The sequence below is a fragment of the Manacus candei genome, unplaced genomic scaffold (genome assembly GCF_025592945.1).
Source record: "Manacus candei isolate 608988 ecotype Guabito, Panama unplaced genomic scaffold, ASM2559294v1 h1tg000033l, whole genome shotgun sequence".
NCBI lineage: Eukaryota > Metazoa > Chordata > Aves > Passeriformes > Pipridae > Manacus > Manacus candei.
Window position 1 is genome coordinate 10157578 of NW_026138081.1, and position 19612 is coordinate 10177189.

At 40.5% G+C, this 19612-nt stretch overlaps 1 protein-coding gene across 2 annotated transcripts in view; it reads right to left on the minus strand.

Annotated features, from left to right (window-relative positions):
- The window catches only part of AMBRA1 (autophagy and beclin 1 regulator 1), a 129338-nt gene that overhangs the window by 89599 nt on the left and 20127 nt on the right, over window positions 1-19612 (minus strand). For both annotated transcript variants that reach the window (XM_051791618.1, XM_051791619.1), the window contains 2 exons: window positions 7120-7206; window positions 1189-1371 (listed from right to left, as the gene is read on the minus strand). In XM_051791618.1, coding sequence (XP_051647578.1) covers window positions 1189-1371; window positions 7120-7206 — 270 coding nt within the window. The remainder of the gene's footprint in view (window positions 1-1188; window positions 1372-7119; window positions 7207-19612) is intronic.

Here is a 19612-nt window from a genome sequence, read left to right on the forward strand (position 1 = left end):
CTTAGAAAGGGATTGATATCTTGCTTTGGGAATAGCTTGTGTTACTAATGTCCTTCTAAAGGGATTTCACCCTGACAGAAAGGACATGGAGCTTTAACAACATGCCATCTCAAGTATGTGCCACTGCAGCAAGTGACCATGCAAGTTAAGATGGCAGGTAAGTTGATAGCATCCTTTGCTGGCAACTGCAATAAAACAGTCTGGATTTTTGTGGAGTTCGCAGCTCCCATCAAACACACCTCCCTGCTACACTACCATCACAGACTACTGCTACAACCATGCTCAGAATTACCCTGTGTTTTAATTGCAATATGCACAAAGGGGGGAAAAAAGATCAGTGAAATACTTAAAAGTATCCAGGGAAAATACCATATTTAAAAGGAAAAGGAAATCACTGAAGACAGCTAGAAAGGTCATATTCTCTTTTCTGCATTGGATTCAAAATAGATTTTAATCTAAAGTCCTCACTTTGACACAAGAGGCCTTTTTATCTCCTTCTAGGAAACTAAGCCTTAACACAGATTCACTATTACCAAATCTTAAAAAAAAACCCAAGCCCACAAACCACCAAAATAAACAAACAAAAACAATCAACCCCCTCAAGGCCCTCAAAACCAACCAACCAACCAGCCAAAAAAAAAAAAAAAGAAAAACCAAACACACACACAAAAAAAAAAAAAAAAAAAAAAAGAAAAAAACTCAAAAAAACAAAAACAGCAAAACACAAAACAAAAACAAACAAAAAACCCAACCCAATCACAGGAACTTGAGCTAATTTGACAAAGTCAAAAAGACAGATCAAGTAAAAGCAATGGGACATGTCTGACTGTCTTCTACAGCCTTAGACCAAAGAACTAAGTCCTGCAAAGCCTCTTAGTGGTTCCTGTACTGTCTCAAGATTTGACAGCTCTAGGAAACTCCTGGTTCCCCATCTGTTCAATGGGAGAAAAAGATTCTCCTTTTCTTTATTTAACCAGTCTTCTAAATCTGATGTGTTGAAGGTAGCCTACAGCATCCTTAATTTTCATAATAGATATTACAAGATCTATTTGTAGCAATCACTACTCTAATTATTGATTGACTTAACCTGCCTAAGGCATCTTTGATTGGTAAACAGGAGGAAATCAGAAAGTATTCCTGTGCTGACCACAGAGTCAAGCAGGAGGGCAAGGCAGCATGCACACTTACTCAAAATCTTCGAATTCCAGATCATTTCCCTCCACAGATGGGCTTGAGTTCTCTGAAGTGGAAGCAGAGGAGGAGGAAGAACGGAGACGGTTTTGCTGATATCGCATAGAGCGTTGTCGAATACTGTCCCTCCGGGAAAGATACTGGATCATCCTCTGAGCATAATATGCAGCAGGAGACAATCTGAGCAAGAGAAGATATGCAGATACTCATTACACAAGTACAGAATGACAGCCAGTCCAAATTTTCCTTTTGAACTCCAAGTGCCAGGTCAATAACAGCATATCACAAAATTGACTGCATTTTATCCATGAGTAAGACAGAGTAAATAAAGAAAGCAAGTAGAAGTAATTTTCCCCTTATACACTACACTCCTATGTGATTCCCTTGTTGTGCAAACAGAAGCACTACTTAGTACCTATAGACAAAAAGCTCATCCACAGCACAGGGATATTTGCTTTCAGTAGTCCCTGGAGCTCATCGATTCATTTATTACCAGTTCACTCAACTAAGCCCAGCAAGCATTACTTATAAGAACCAAGCCCAGCCACAATGTGAACTCTGCTTACAATGCCAAACAGCAGCAGTGTTCACATAAACATCGTAGGAAGATGGTGTTGTTCTGATGGTACCTATGGAGTACCATGGAGTATCAAGCAGGAGAAAAAAAGGTTTCACAGCTTTTGTTTGACTACTTGGTAATCTAAACGGCAGGGATAGCAGCAATTTCATCAGATCCACTACATATATGTTAAGTGGAGCTTCAGAAGCCTCACATCCCACCTGAAAGGAAAACTTTCCTCTGCAAGTAACTCTTAATTCTCTTTCATGCCTTTGTTTGCATCAGTTATCATACACCAGTACTACTCTCTTGATACTAGACTGGTGAAAACACACTCTCTTTTCCTACCCTGTCTATATCCACAGCTTCTTACATACGCTTTCTGTGACACAGTTACTCAGTGTTAATATCCAGACACCTCAGATACTTAATTTATCATTTTATTAGCCTTATTTGGATTAGACTCAAATTCTTATTTGAGGAGAGAAGGGGAGATGACAACAGTGCCCCCGTCCTGGAAGTTAGGTATAAGATGTCTATTCCTTTACCTTCTAGCTCCCTTCTCCTCTCTTCCCATTTCATATATGTGTTTCATTTTGTTCTTTTTTATTCAAGTTACCAGCCTGGTACTTCTCAGTCATGAAAATACATTCTCATTTCCTGTAAAGGCACCACAGCCAAGAGACTGATAATGGAGAGAGCAGTCCTAATTTTAAATCTATAAATAAAAGTCTGAACAGCTTTAAACAAAAAATAAAACAAAATACCTCAAATGAACAGTGAATTCTAGGGGATAATCATATACATATACACACTCATTCGCAATCTCAAAGAGAGGTGGCCTGTCTGCCCATCTTCAGAACAGTTTCAAACTAAATTCATTTTACAATGGACCTCACCTTCAGCCACCAAGACTTTCAAAGATACATTTAACTTTATAATGACTAATATCACAGTTTCACTGTGCTACAATATAACAGTGACAAAAATGCAACTCCGTTATCATCTCTGATAATATGATTGATAGAAGACTTTTTATTTTTTCTTCCTTCCAAAGCTGTGCTGATCCTGTGGAAACATACTGGAAATAAGATTTTGCTTATATATGGATACATTTCACATCCACAACAACAGGGGCAGCAAATAATCACACCAGGTCTGATAAAGTGCTCTGCTACTATCCCTAAAATCATATTTCAATGGAAAACTACATTTAATAGCATTTCTGGAGACTGCTCTCTAAAGCACCACGAAAAAAGCGCACTAATACCTCAAAGGGCAGACTGTATTAACGTTGCTTTTGCTGCAGACACCCATCAAGAACATTCAATCTCTAATTCCACCATACATTCTGGGCAAGTAAGCAAAAGAGAAGGTGGCAAGAAGGAAGGAATCAGAAGTCATGTAGACACAAAGAGAGCAACTTCCCCAAGGTAAGGTCCCTGCACCTTACCAGACTGCTATGTTGGTAAAGCAGCAAGTTCAGCAAACAGACTACAGGTACAGGGCTATAAACACCTAAGTCAATAAGCAGCAAAAGGGTAAGGGGAATCACGTACTCAGTTTGATTTTAATTCCTCCTGAATCTTTTATGCTCTGTTTAATGAGTTAAATCTCTTCATGCTTACATGAAGTAGAAGGCATTGATGTACAAACAGAGCACTTCTCTCTACTCCCCATAAGACTTAAATAGGCCAAGTATAAAAAAGCAAGACATTACAGAAGTACACTCATAAATGAGGAGCTGTTCTCTTCTTTGGCCTTTTCCATAAGCCAAAGCCTCTGTGCACACCTAAAAATAAGTCTACAGCATAATATGTGCACATAGAGAAAGAAAAGCAACAAGCAAACAAGGGAACACTGGAAAACATCAACAGTGATCTCAGCAGTCCAGCAGAGTAACCACTGAAACTTTCCTTTTTGCTAATATCACACCAAGGGAGAGTTTTACAGAAGGATACGAAGAATGAGTTTTGCAAACATTTAATCTTCTAAAATTATGCAGGACACCAGAAGAAAAAACATTATGCTGCTTGTTAGAAGAACATGAAAGGGTAGGCAATAAACACTGGACACAAGGGATGACATGACACCAGATTCAGCTTCCTGACAATACATGGTATGCACGCTGGATAGACTGTGGAAAGGATTTCCAAACACAACATAAGAAGCTTAAGTCTCATACACAGAGACAAAGGTGTGAGGGATAAAATACTTTCTAGCAACTTAGATTTTTTTCTAGAGACACTTGTACCAAACACCTCTGTGATGCTTTATACATGCAGTCTGTGAGCACCTTATTGAATATTTCTATTAAATAAAAATAGGTGTTCTTTGATGATAGCTTTATTTAATTCCTCTGCAGGTTGTTTTTGAGGTCAGTACATATGGAAACTGTGCAGAATGACAGAACAGCCAAGCTGACGTTAAAAAAGTTCAGCAAGGCCACTGAGAAATACTGCTGCAGTCTACATCAGAATATTCATTCTAAATCCAAGGGAACTTCAAAAAAAATGCTCTCCCCCCCTCACTGCTGACCTAGGTTATTCAAATATAGCACCACCACAGACAGTAGATGCAGAAACAAAACTAACACACACACACTCAAAAATAAATTTTTCAGACCGCATAGTTTAAAAAAAAAAAAAAAAGACTCTATCGGAGACAGCTTGGTCTTAAGGACATATATGTATTTTTAATATATATTTAAAACACACGTACACACATGGACATATATAGATGTTTACTTATAGACACAGATGTATGTTTATTTCACCTTTGTTTCACTTTTCCCCTTTGCTATTTACATCTCAAAGACATAACTTTACATTTCAAACTTATGATCACAGAATCAACTAAGTTGGAAAAGACCTTTGAGCTCATCAAGTCCAACCTAAGACTCAACACCACCTTGCCAAATAGACCATGGCACTAAGTGCCACATCCAGTCTTTTCTTAAAGACCTCCAGGGATGGTGACTCCATCACCTCCCTGGGCAGCCCATTCCAACGTCCAGTCACTCTCTCTGTAAAGAACTTCTTCCTAATGTCCAACTTAAATCTCCTCTGGTGCAGCTTAAGACTGTGTCCTCTTGTCCTGTCACTGGTTACCTGAGAAAAGAGACCGATCCCCACCTGGTTACAACCTCCTTTCAGGTGTTTGTAGAGAGTGATGAAGTCTCCCCTGAGCCTCCTCTTTCTCCAGGCTAAACAACCCCAGCACTCTCAGCTGCTCCTCATAGGACTTGTGCTATAAAAAAAAAACCTCAAAATGCAGTAACATTCCTTTTAATCACTTCCTGAATTTCTAACAAGTTCAAGGGACAGTTAAAAATATCCTGCTAGCCTAGCACACCAGCAAGGTTTATGGAGAAAGACTCAAATCCTACCCCACTCAAACTTCCAGCTCGTACTGATTATGCATCTATGAATCTCATCCTCTGAAAAGGACAGTGATATTTACTGGAACAAATCAACTCTCTTCTAAGAGGTTGCAACACTGGACTTTTCTTCCAAAGCATCTTAAAAACTCAAATCAATATAGCTTCTACCACCACTTGAACTGTCACATGAAGAGCATTGTATTGGTTAGAAGATGGTTTCAAGTACAAAAATATTTTTGACAATTCTCCTTATGCTAGGAGATGTCTCAGGCATTGATTCCTTTTCATATGCTTTCTTGAGCTTCATCAAAGCAGACATCTGACAGGAGGGAAAAAAATTCAGTAACTTACGCAGGTTGTCCTTTCTTTTTTAAAAGGCAGCTCCCAGGGAGCCAGAATCAATTCTTAAAATCTCTGCTCTATCAAGCTGCCTGCTTTGGACTACACATTTCAGAAAAGGAATGGTACACTTCCAGAAATTAGCAGCTCCTGGCACTCATAAATTGACCTGAATGTAGTAATATCTTTTAATTAACATTTGTAAAATACTATCTGCATCTTTCTAAAATCAAAATCAAACTTTCCAAACCAATCCCTTTACCTGTCATTTAATCAACTGCCATTTAGAAGCTTTTACATTTACCAGCGTGGTTCAGACATGCAGTTGCCAAGACCTTCAGCAGTCATTTAAGTTGGTTTCCCAATGACTTTACATGTCCACCTTACTTCCATTAATGTTTTGTTTACATCATTCCTGAGCCTTTAAATTATCTTTACAAACCAACTTTCTTCACGATAAATGGGTAAAAAAAAAGCCTAATGTAAGATTTCACCTCTTCAAGGCTTTATCTACAGAGATAGTTAGCAAGGAGTTATTTACCAGCTCAACTTTATCATCTGGCCAGTTTACAACACAGACTTTTATTCCAGAACTTGTACTTAGAGCACAGTCGGTATAAAACTGTTGTTAATGATGAAAAAATGACGAGATTAAAAACTACCACTAAAAACCACAAAACAAAAAACCTCCTTCAAAAACTTAAGATTTAATTTTCATGCAGTGGTATTCCTGTACTCTCCTTTATGATAAATTCTAGTAGCCTTCAATTCATGCAGCTATGCCAGAGGTTCCCTAAAAGCCTAAATCAGATATATTTTACACTTACTGAATTTTCCTCATTCATAGCTTAGTTAAACTCATCTAAAGAAAGCTTATTTGTCACGAATTATTCTTTGAAAGCTTCCAAAGCTGCTTGCTGTTCACGATTCTATCATTTCTTCTGACACAGTCTGTGGGGCACATAATCCCATCTGTTGCTTTCTTAATACACTAAGTAGAAACTGCAAAGATCACTCCTTTCCATTTTTGATAACTCTGCCACGTTTGCTTTTTCTAGTCCTCTGAAACACTCCCACTTCTTTTGAAGATTAAGCAGCACTACAGGTGTTTCTATGTCTAATGTCAATGATTCATGACTCTTCAGAAATAACTGTCAGTATTTTGTTCTTAGTGAAGTATACATAACCTCCTGGTTATGCTCTCTCTCATACGGATACATTTATGGAGACAGTTCATTCTTCCAAGCATGCTGTCTGCTCACACCAGCTCCCAACTGCCTTTCCTGAATTCCCTCTTTCTCCTGAATAGACTATTTGTTTTTTCTTCGTTTTTCTTCAAAAGAGATTTTGAATACATTGATATATCTCATTTACTGTTGGGCCTGCTTGTCACCTAGTGTTCTCCATTCCAAATGATTTCAGGAATCCTTATGTGCTTACTTCAATAGTAATTGCTTCCTCTTTTCCTCATTCTCCCCCAGACTTAACAGCATCTTCTCACTTATTTTGCACTCTGTCCCCATGGCAAGCCGTTAAAGAGGAGATGAGCCCAATATGAGAACCATTCTCAGAGGATTCAGTGAGTTATACTGAAGTTATGCTTTTGTCTATAAAACTTAAATGCATTTAGACTGCATTTAACTTTTACCTGGCTGGATCTGGGTAGATCGGATGTTCCCGGGATCCTGCTCCATCATAGCGAGATAATGAAATGAGGGAAGACTCCAGCAACCTCCTAGAAAGGAAAAACAAACTATAAAGTCAAAGACCATTCAGGAACATCCCTCCTATTTATGCTCTACTTTCTGAAACCTCTTAAGACTATTTCTATGATTAGGGCAGAGCATTCCGCAACATACTGAACCACTCACTGATGGCACAAGTGTTTTCACCACATAGCTATTCAAAGTGTAATGTTCTCACTGCACAGAAGAAAGAACACCTTCTGTAAGGAAGAAGAGTGGTCCCAAATCTGCTTCCAAGTTCCAAGAGAGAGATGCAGATGTCACTTCTCCTTTAGAGATAAGCCATCCGAATTTGTCGGGTCCATAAACATTACCACTGCATTGGCCATCTGTAAAATTCTTACCTACATAAAGGTAGCTACACATGGAATGTGCCATGGAACAAAGAACACACCTCGGCATCTGGACTTTAAGGGTACTGGTGTTTATTCACAGTAAGATATTCAATCTTAGCCTTAAGGCTCTGAAAGAGAGGTTTTCAGCTACAAAAAAATGTTCTATTCCTCTGTATTTTTATCAGCCACAGGGAGAGATACCAAATATTCACTCAAGAAGTAAATGTATGCAAATGCAGCAAGAGAGCCTGAATATGTGAGAAGTGAGTCTGAGTCATGAAGGCAGCAGAATCAAAAGTATATAGCAGGAACATGTCGTCCACCCTGGCTTCTACATGCACCTCTATCTAGCTTCTGTCATAAAGCAGAGAACAGTATTGTTTCAAGACTGACTCATGGCCTGTTGCAGCCATTAGATTAACACAAGAGAGATGATTTGGGGCAGGTAGAGAAAGTGAAAAAAACCAACTGCCAAAGTTTATAAGACTGCTGAGTTCCCTTTCAAGTCTTTCTGCCTCAGAACTGCTAAATTTTGTTTTCCAATTTGTAACTTAACGAAAACTGTTGAGGTTTGAAAGAAAGAGGTCCAACACCACATCTGTTCTATTCACACACACACACACAACTGTCAAGAAAGATTTTAATCTCTCAGTCCCACACTCCTAATGCATAGTTAGCATTTGCAGTGCAGGACAGTAAGCATCAACACAGGAAGCAGGAAGAAGCACAGATAAAATCCACACCCAACTTCCCATTTCTAGCCATATAAAGACAGTAGACTTGAAATGAGACATGTTTTTTTCCAGCAGCACCCCACCCATCAGGATCTCAAGACAAATTTTCACTGCCTTCCAGCAATTAAAACTGAAGTAAATTTTTTTCTTTTTACATTACAGATCTGGAATGCAGAAAACAGCAAGAGATCATTCCAGTTTTCCAGTTGGAAAGGAGTGTGTCAGCTTAAGAAACTCAGGACTTGCTACAAAGCACTGAGACTCTACAGAAGGCAAGAAATTCTGTCCTCTTTGGCACAATGTTGCTTGGCAACCATTTGTCTTATTCAAGAAGAGTTATTAAATCTCTTAACTTTGAGATGAATTAATTCCCCAGGTTCCCAAGTCAAAGGCTCTAACCTTGAACACTGATAGATATTGAGAATCCCTTGGCTCCCGAGAAAGTTGTTTTACTTCAGTCCTGTCTTACCAAGCCCTCTCTTCTGCTCCAAATATATGTCAATATGCACATAAGCAGCTAATCCAGAACAAACACTGCTACAGTTTCAAGTATACCTGAAGTCCTGAAACTTATGAGGTATACCTATCACTTGCATCATATATAAACTACTTTAATTCCTTCGGGGGGAAAGGTAGGCAGATTGAAATTAGCAGAAGGGATATTCTACCTACTCAGTCAGCTGGCCCTTTCCAAACCACTGGCTCAGAGTTCAGAGATTAGGTTACCGCCATTGCAACACCAACACGTTTTTTGAAATCTGCTCTTCAAAGCTGCTTGTGCAGAGTGGTCCAAAACCAGCAGTTTGCAAGCAACCTGGATGTGCCAAGGCTGCCACCCTACTGGAACATCCTGCCTGATCACCGGACTTAGTCATGGAGAAAGAGCTCCCACAGCATGCAGATTCTGGGAGAGCCACAACCCTAGAAACAGCAGCTGCCTCCTGACATGAGCAACCTACACACAATGCAACAGACTTATTTGATGCCATTTCCCTTCAATGCCTAGGGTGTTCTGATAACGTGCACACACAAATAATAATCAGACTCATCCCTGTCAAAAGTCTTGGTGCCTATACACTAAACAGCCCATCCTCTTTTCCAGCCTTTCAGCATCTGTCCACTAAGTGACACAGTAAAATCATTGCCACAAGGGAAGATGATCAGTACATGCTGTACAGCCCAGTAGACTCTGTTAGAAAGAAGTCTCCTGGTATTCTCTAGCCATATTTGTCTTCTCATCTTTGGAAAGGCTGGCAGCTGCCTAAGAAGATCACTGACTTTGAGGGATCACCTTCAGAAAGCAGCACTAGAAGCTGTGCTGAAGGAAATCAAAATCTATACCAACCAGAGGACACCACAACGGTGCGGAAGCAGAAACGGGACAGACATCATTGTAACTTGCTGTGAGTCTGTCAGGAGACCCTCTGCTTCGCTTGGGAACAGCACTTGGAAAAATCTATAGTTCTTGTCTTAACACCCCAATCCAATCCTTGAAATAAATACTTGAAGAATCTTGCTCTAGCACCTGGCACCTCAGAGGAGAACTGGTATGTATTACTTTAGTAAAACACAAACTAACAGTTGCCTGAGGCACAGGATGGCCAAGTGTCCAGGTAAACAGACTTCCTATAGGCTTCAACAGCCCTGTGATGCTACCTGAACAGCCTACACCTCCATCCCATGCAGCAACAGAGCTGCTGCTGCAGGAATCTCTCCTTCACCAGAAGGGCTCCCTAAGGCCAGTAGTTATAGGGTTGTGAGGAGCAGGATGACACTGTTAAACACATTCCCCAGAACCCTTTCTGAGGCTGCACAGTCTGAGCTGAATTGTGTCAGCTAAGATGGCTTTTCCAGCAGACGGTTCCGAGCCCGCCAAGACCAAACTCAGCTCCCGCACTACCTCACACTGAGGCATACAAGCCACATACTAGGGCCACATTCAGATCAGGTGGACAAAGATAATTCAGTTAATAGTAACTGCTAAAAGCTATAGCTGATTTTATGGTTAACTGTCCTATAACTGTGCCCTCTCAGATCACAGAGCAACAAACCAGGGGATATAAATACACACAGTAGGAAAAACTCAAAACAAGGCAACATGCAATCTCATGAGATCCAGATGGACCATCTCTGTACTTAATGCTCCAGTAAATAACAGTATCTGTATTGAAGCAGTGTACTAAGCACAATTAAATCTATTATTTAACTAACTCATTCTAGACTGAGCCCTTGTGACCTAAAGTTACAGATCCAAATGCATTTGGTACTGACAAATGGGTTCAATAATAGATACACTGTTATAATCGTCAATAAAGTGTCCCATCTGTGATACTGGTAGAGTAACCTACTGTCTCCCAGGAAGGTGCAGATAAATATATTTAAAGTAAGCCATGCTGCACTCTACCAAGTCTTAGGTGTCTCACACAGCTTTCACCACCCAAAGTCCCAGAAGAGACACAGACTGATTTCAGCAAGCCCAAAGTGTAAGGTAGCCCAATATCATACCACAGTAAATGCTAAGGTTTAGCATTTCTGTTAAGGAGTATAAACATAATCCATGTGTGAATAGAAGCAGCTTTGTTACAGAAAACTGCTAGCCACTAAACATCTAAGTTTCCACCAGAGAAGCGTGCAGAGAGAGAACAGAAATGCATGTTGCTCGCATCTCCTTTCGAAACATTTCAGTAGACCATGTTGACTCCCGAATCTTTTGTGCAGCTTACAGCAACCTCATCTCTCTCACATCCTCCATTTTTGCTACCCAGATATATAACAGGCTAACACTAGGCTCTGTGGAAGCAATTGCTCCACTATCTCTGTCTAGACAATATGAAATTGTCACAAATGACATCTAAAGTACAATTAGCAGAGAAACTGCAATTTCCACTCTCCTCCCCCGCTCACCAGAAAAAAAAAAGAAAAAAATCACATATTATCATCCTCCAGGTTGTCAGTCAATGCTGCAATGATGACGATTAACTCTGCTCACCCTGAGAGATGCTTCTACCCCAGCTTGCTAAAATAGGAGGAGGGGGATTGTAGTTTTTTTGTTGGTTTATTTCTTTTATTAAAAACTACTATAAGATATAAATTGCCTCTGTTCAGCAGCACTGAGATCTCAGCAGACTCCTTTTCTGTCAGACATCAGTAGCTATGGAACTGCCGCTCTACACTTGTTCTGCTACCCCAGGTCTGTAACAATTGTTAGCAAAGGGGTAAAGGAAGCAAAGTCCAAATTACAGGACACCTCTAGACAAGGGAGAGAGAAAAGATAGTGCAAGCACACAAGACACCACAAGCAAAAAACAGAAATTTCTCAGGAATGAAGCAGATGAATGCCAGAAGCTGCAGCTGGAGGGAGAAAAAGTCATGAAAAAAATCTCCTCAGAGCACAGCAGCCATTGGACTACACCCACATTCTCCCCACAGGGGTGAGGAACACCACCAAAGCCTTTTGAGACAGAATGATTCATCTTGGCAGGATTCGAGAAGATACTCAACTGCAGCAAATTGAACTTTTCAGTAACAGTTTCTAAGGATATGCAATCCCTACACCACATCTTAGATTTGCTGTCAGAGCACATGTAACTGAGTAGCACTACTCCAAGCCACACTGAGGGAAGGGTTTTCCTCCCCATCCAAAAGGAAAGCATCAACAAACACCATTGAGGTTTAGTTTCCTTAAAATCAAAAGGGTGTGCAGTCAGCTACCATCCTCCTAAGCTGCTGCACACCAACAACCAGAGCAAATCAATAAAATGAAGCACTCTAAGGACAGCAATCACATCCACCCCTCCCAAGAGACCCAGCCTTCAGTTGTGAACAGACCCTAAAACAGAGTAATTCCTAGTTATCCTTTGAAGCAAAAGTACATTGACAACTCTGGCGGCTTTCTGTGACTTTCCTTCCCTCCTTTTGAATCTTCCCTGAAAAGACTTTTATATTCCTTACTGCCCATTTGGAGGTGAAAATTATCACACTACTTCATCCCTTTTTCAACCCTCCAGTTTACAGCCAGCATTCAGGTCTCCTGAGAACTCGTCCCTGCGGATGTACTCCTGTGGTTCCTCATAAAAAGGTAAGAAACAGCAACAGTTTAAAACTAGATTCCCTTCAATCATCTTCCTCTTACAGTCAGGCAATGTATAACCTAAAGATAACTAGAAAGCTGAAGCATGAAAACAGCTGAATGTTCTCCAGATGCCCAATAACACCACTACTCTCCCTCAAATCCTAAACTCAATTATTAACTGTTAACAAGCCAAATTAATTCTTGGAGATAAATAATAGCCTTGATAGAACACTAGAAAACTATTTCAACTAAAAATCTCAAAAAACCCAATCCACTGGCTTGGGTATTTTTCCCTTCCCTTTTCTCAGAAGAATAGGAAAAAATTATCTCGGACATCTGTATTGCGTTGCCTACTTTCAAAGAGCAAATTGAAATCACGTAAGCAGAAATCATAATGCATTTTGTTCCATAGCTTCATTTTCCATACAAGTTTTGTAGTTCTTGTCAAACAGAAAAACACTATTGCTATTCACCAGTTTCATACTGAAGCTTAAAATAAAAAAAGCAATCAGTATGCAGTTCTAAAGATTGCCTGAAAAAATTACTTCTAAAATTAAGTTCTTAACATAATCTGCTCTGATACCTCTAAGCTAACATTTCTAGACAGTTTCAGCTTTCACATGGTTATGGTTGGACATATTTAGCCTGGCATCAAGACTGGATTAGATAGGTCAGAAACAGTCAAACAAAAGGATCAAACCTTTCTTAAGATAGTTGTAACCATATACAAGAGATAAATAACCTGAAAATTTCACAACTCATTAAAACGTCAACATTCACTTTTACAGTTCTGAGTTAATTCTTCCATTCCCTTGTTCACATCTGTGCCAAAAACTCATCCTCAGTGAGGAACAAGAGTTGATGGCTGCCTTTCTTAGGGGTACTCAAACCCTGTTAGGCATCCTTTTCATCATCTTTTGTTTTTAAATTTATTCCACATAATGAGCAACCTTTACAAGAAAACTTCATTTCTTTAGGGAAAGCAAGGATGCAATATGTGATACATTTCAAACACAGCCTAGACACGTTCCAAACACGGCCTTTGTAGAGCACTTCAGCCTCTTTGTGGGGAAGAACTCTGAAGGACAACTAGGGACAGAGAAGACATTCTTCCCAGTTAGAGGTACAGAGTTGTCAGAGAAGCAGGTTTGATATAAGGCAGAAGTTATCACCGAAAACAATTTCCCCCCTTCACTGATTCTGGGCAAGAATCCTGTAGAAAACAAGCTGTAAGGATTTCTCAGTCAGAAAATAGACAGCACATAAGGTCTTCAGCCAAGATAGGAAGAAGTACAGAGAAAAAGAGCACAATTACATGAAACAAAGAACTGTAGGTAAGAGTTTGAACAGCAGAAATACACTGAGATTTGAGTTCTCCTAATCACAAGGTAGGGAGCAAAGTGTCAAGAAGAACATGTTTAACCCTTAAAAGTTTACTTGTTTCAATTTAATTAGAAAGTAATCCCACATGATGAATTGTGCTACTGCACCTCTGCTCTTTGACTAGGAACTTCAACTTCCATTTACCACCTGATGCCACAGGAGCTACACAGCAGCACCTCTAGAGCTTATCATAGGGAAGGTGGGTGGCTCTGAACAAAGTGACAGATTCTTTCAAGAAGACCCAAGATTGCACTGTTAATCTATTACTTCACCTGCTGAAAAAGGTCACACATCAGAACAAAAGATTAATGAGCATTATGCAGAGGTCCTCATCATACAGCACCCAGGGAATGATTAATGCATTATTTCAACAGGCAAGAGGAAGCACACATCCATGATAGACATTGAAAGGGTCAAGACCAGCTATAGCAGCATTGATTAGTTTGGCAGTAACTCCAACATGAAAAGAACAATGAAAGATCCCCTGCATTTTCATTTTGCAGGGGACAAAGCTTGAGAGGTAGGGAGGGAAGAAGAAATTTAAATCAGATCAAGCTACTGCATTTGCTATTTTGCTCTACTGTGGCAGTTTCATACCAGTGCTCAGAACAGGGCAGGCACCTCAGCCCAGCTGAAGACAGACATCGCATTTCTCCATCTAGACCCTTAACAACATGCCATTAGACCAGAAATTCAGTTAGAGGGTATGGGTTTCTAGTTACGATAACAGGCTTGAAAGCATGGCCAGAAGACAGCCAACACTCTGAACTCCTGCAGCCTGCAGGCGAGCTTTACTCTTCTGAGGGCTCTTCTACCTACCTTCATCTGTATGTCTGCTTCAAATTCTCCTTGTTCTGGGAGTTCCCAACACCACAGACTGTGTGGACAGCAGAAATCTCTGCTTACCCACACACGCAGATCTGCGTCAGCTTCTGGGATAATTACATAGGACTCATGTTTCTCTATAGGCAACTGAAGAGGAGGTGTCTTTCCTGAGGGGGTAGAAGCCACAGCGTTATCTCCGTAGGCTTCTAAGGCTATGAAAACAGAGGTCTCACCACAAACCAATCAATTCCTTTAAAATGCTGTTGTTCAGACTGGAGTAATGAAGAAAGTCAGATCAACAGATGACTGGCAGGGTAGTTCAGGCACTTAGTCCAGCCTTCCCACTTCAGGAAGATAGGATAAAGATTTGATACTAATTCATCTCAAGTAGAAAAATGAGTCAGTTTCCTGGCAGATAATGAACCCTGTTTATTTACAGCTTTCAGTTCCAGCAGGTGCTTTCTCAAGAAGAGCAAGGGAGGGGGTCAGTTACATCATCACGCAAACAGCCATTTGGCGCAATCAGTTAAATATGTATGTGGAAAATGTTTAAAATGCATGTTAGCTATTCAACAGACCAGAACAGCTTACTGGAGAAATCTAGAGTCATCACTATTTTGGTTACAGTTGTATTACTGAGACAGATCACAGGTTCCCCTCTCTCCTCTTGCTCCAAGATCAGAGAGTAGATGCATGCTGCCCTACTGCAAGTTCTCCAGTCCAGATTCTGTAATAAGGAGGGCACTTTGTCCCGGGGCACACTACGCTGTATGCATTTCTAAAGAGCACAAAAAATGAGTGCACAAATGCGATACATGTATAGTGACTGCACATCTAAAGATTAAATTATGCTATGTATTAGCATAAAAAAGGCATACTATACTGCCAGCATCTCCAGCTCCTCCCCACACTGAAAAAAGCTACAGAGAACTTTTAGATCAGCAAGCAGGCCTGAAATAGGAGGTGTGAGGGCCTGCCCATAACTTATTTCTTGGCAAAAAATAAAACCAAATTGAAATTTAGAGATTGTTTTAATGTGACTTATCTGACAACAAGCTGTAGAAATCACAACTAGATAGTTTAAGCATGTCACAGACCACCATTAATCATAAATTGACCATCATCCCATGACATAATACTACAATTACTCAGAGCACCTAGGTAAAAAACAGAAACAAGAGCAATTGTAGATGTCAAGTGAGCTTATCTGGACATGCTGCCCACCCTGCAGCAGCTGGATCAGGTGGTTGTAGGGAAACTGTGTGCAGACAGCAGAGAAGACAGACAGTCTAAGGATGGCTTTCAAGAGAGAGAAGCTATTCACACTTCTTCCCTGTCTGCAGGAAAGCTGAGAATGGATATCTTTTATGGTATCCTCAAATAGCTATCTGTTTGAAGTCAGCTGTCTTTAAATTTCTAAGCAATCTGTGTTTATTCAAGACCTTTGTTCTATGGCCACCTCATATAGGCCTTTCTCAAAACACACAAATAAGCAAAAACCCAACAAAAAAACCACACCACACACATTAAAAAAAAAAAATCAAAATCAAAACCAACACACACTGCTCTAGATCTCATTACTCCTCAGTAGAAGCAAAAACATAAGCCAGTTTGGGAGCACGTACCTCTTCCATCCTCACTAAGAATCATCACTGGAATCCAATTTCAATAATTTCCCTTGCTGCCACACTGCAGCAGGTGAAATCCAAGAACAGTCCCATAAACAGACTCTTGTAGGGAAACAGGTCCCTGAGACTGCAGAGAAACAAACTGTATCTGCTTCTTTTATAGATTAATTCCTCATCACTAGGCCTGGACCACAAAAAAGAAAAAATGCAGGAGAAGGGCAGTGGTTCAAAAAGAGAAACACCATAAAAGGTATTTAAGAAGGTAGAGTTATTTCTATACCTGCTTAGTTTGCAATCAAGCTGCCGTGAGAGTAACATGGGGAAAAGAGTCTCTTTTGGTGTGCTACAATCATTGCTGTAAATTTACATTCATGCTAAGAAAGGAAAAGGTGGCTTAGGCCTCTCTGCAAGTTTGGCAAAGACTGCGTATACATGCTCAGCTTTCCAAAGCACTGGGGGAAACTCCACAGCAGGGAGTGAGACCTCTATTAGCCACTACAAGAGGGAAGCACAAGGTATTACTTTTTTCCCCCCTCACCAATTCTCAGTGAATAAGTAAAAGGGCTCTAGCAACCTCACATGATTCTTAACTCAGGAAACCAGCAAAGTCAGGGGGAGGAATATTTGTGCAAGAAAACAGGCACTTCTTTCACTTGTTCTTCTACGTAACTAGCAGCATATTCAAGAGCTCAAGCTTCTATGACGTCAGTAAAACAAATTTTTTCCTGCCCACACAGAGACAGTAGGTTCAGCCTAGAAAAAAAAAAAAGTAAAAAAAAAAAAATCACAAAGCTGGAAGGGTGGCAGTAATAACCTCACAGCTTACATAGGCATTAACCGACCATTCAGATATCATGGCAGCCTCTCCTATAGTTCATGCTATGGTCAGTCTCCTGATAAAACTAATTTGCATTTTCCATTTTTAGAACAGGTCAAACAAAGAATACTTGCCAAGTGTATCCACAGTCTGCACCTCTCACCCATAAACACAGCTAATTATCATGTCTAAATGCTTGTGTCACCTTCAGACTATGACTTCACTTCATGTTCACAACTGACACATTAGGTCTTTGTTCACTCCTATGTGTCCAGGCTATAATTTACAAAAGTCATTCCCCTACCCCACAGTTTTGGCCATATCCCCTCAAGCACCTCTTCCCAAACCTCTTGCCTCTGCTTGCAAATCCGTTCATAACTTCTGTTTGCCCCACCGTTCCTTACTAGCTGCTAAGATATTACTTATCTCTATTACCACAATTTTCAAGAATTGTAACAAGCATCTTTGTAATTATTTCTTAACCAGCCTGAAAACAGCACAGTATAAACTTTTTCAAAGCTATCACATTACACATGGAGACTACAAGGTTTGTCAAAAAATCCTTCTTTCCACAGCACAGGTAAGGTCTACACACCATAATGTTAAACAAAACACTGAGCCCAAACTACAAATTCCAGGACACAGTGTTAGCAAAGTTTCCGCAGGTAATGGGCCTGAACCTAAGGAGTGAGGAAAACAATGTTGGGTAGGTCTATTTAGATTAGGCAGAGTCCACATTGCCACTGATGAGCGGCCTGAGCAGCCAGCACTGGATAGTGCTGCCTTTCTTCTCCACAGCTCAGGTATGCCCTTTTCCTGCTCAAGTCTCCCTTTCTCAGTGAACTCAACACCACTGCCACAATATATATTAAATACAACTTGAATAAGCAAGTCCCAACCGCTTTAAGCAATTAGGAAAAAAATAGTAGCAACACAGATTATGTGAAATAAGGAACAGAACAAAAGACAGAATACACTAGCTATGTGTTCTGTCTCTACCACAAACCACATTTTGTAGCTTCAGATAAGGTAATTCCCTCCCGCTTTACTTTCCTCTCCCCAAAAAGTAAAGTGAATACATTCCTCTTGTATTTTGATGGTAAATTTCAGCCACAGAACTATCTCTTCCTAGGCAGTTCTGTACCGGTGGCAGGGGGTAAGGAAGTGTTCTGATTGTTTTGTTTTTAAAGCAAGGATATGAGTGACATACACCCTTTCACTCACTGCCTCGCACTGCGAGAAAGCTACTAGAAGTCAATACATGCAGAGATCTGATCAGCTTGGTCATTTACATCAACAACCAGAGCTGTACATCAGAAGCTCAAGCTCCAGCACAAACTCAGGAACAAGCTGCAAAAGTGACTGTACTCTTCCTTTCATATACAGGACTCACCTCTGCTGGGCAGGAATGGGGGTGTTCATACCCTCTCAATCTGCTTTAACCACAGACTGATCCCAGTTCGATCACTAGTCAGTACTGTGTCTATAATTTAGAACGAGAAGAAGCATCCCCTCAAGGCCGTGAGAAAGCCATACCTATTTTCATTAGGCAAAAAAACACCACACCCCAAAACAAACCACCACCTCCAAACATAATCATTGTCTTCTTATGGAAAAGCTCCAAAATTCAGGTAATAGCTCAAGACATACTTGAAGAGGAAAATAAACATAGCCCCATGGAAAAGGTGACACTCCAGACTTCAGCCAACATCTGCCAAGCATTCCTCCAGAAAACAAGCTCCATTATGGAAGTCTTCTGAGGATGAGCAACCATTTAAATGAAAACAAAACCTTTGAGAAGGCAGACTACAAAGAAAGGTTTGCTCCAGGCTTGGAAAGCAATAAGCAAGAAGTCCAGACGAATTCTACAAAGTTGCCAAGGTCTTTCACAGCTCTAACTCATGAGCATTTGCATATCAGAAAGATAAAACAGCTGTCTAAACTCAAATCCACATCTCTCTCTTTCAAACTCGTACAAAAGCCGAAAGGATTAAGCTCCTCCCTTGCCTGCATTCTCTATCAGAGCCACTTCCCCTCTGGATCCCCACATTCACGCCTTTCCCCAAACACCGAAGAACTTGCAAATGTATGGTAACAAAGGAGATAAGTTGCAGTTTAGGAGTGGGGAGGGTTCTGAAGCTACCTTGTTTCCTTTACTCGAGAACTCAGAAACTTTCTGGTTCTGAAAGGAGAGAGAAAGGAGCAGAAGCAACATTACCCCCTTGTGGCAGCAAAGCAATATGGAAGTAAGTTCTGAGAAAATCCAAGGGGAACAGACTGGTGCTTCTTTTCATACACGCTCTAAGTATGGAGAGCTATGTGCTGTCAGAAAGGCCATCAAGACCGAAGAGAGATGTGGTATGAGCTGGAGTCACTGTACTACCAAGGCAGGTGAGAGCAGTACCACTGCTCTCACTCTGCTGCACCTGGTGTTATGTCAGGCCTCTACCTGCCTGACAAGAGCAGGGCACAAAGGTCCACATTCGGCTAACAGGTGGAAACCACAGTTAGAGCATTTAAAACTTTCTAAATGAAACACAGCACAGCCAAACTCGCTTGTAACATACAGCACTGACACCTGGATCACATTTACAATCCTGTA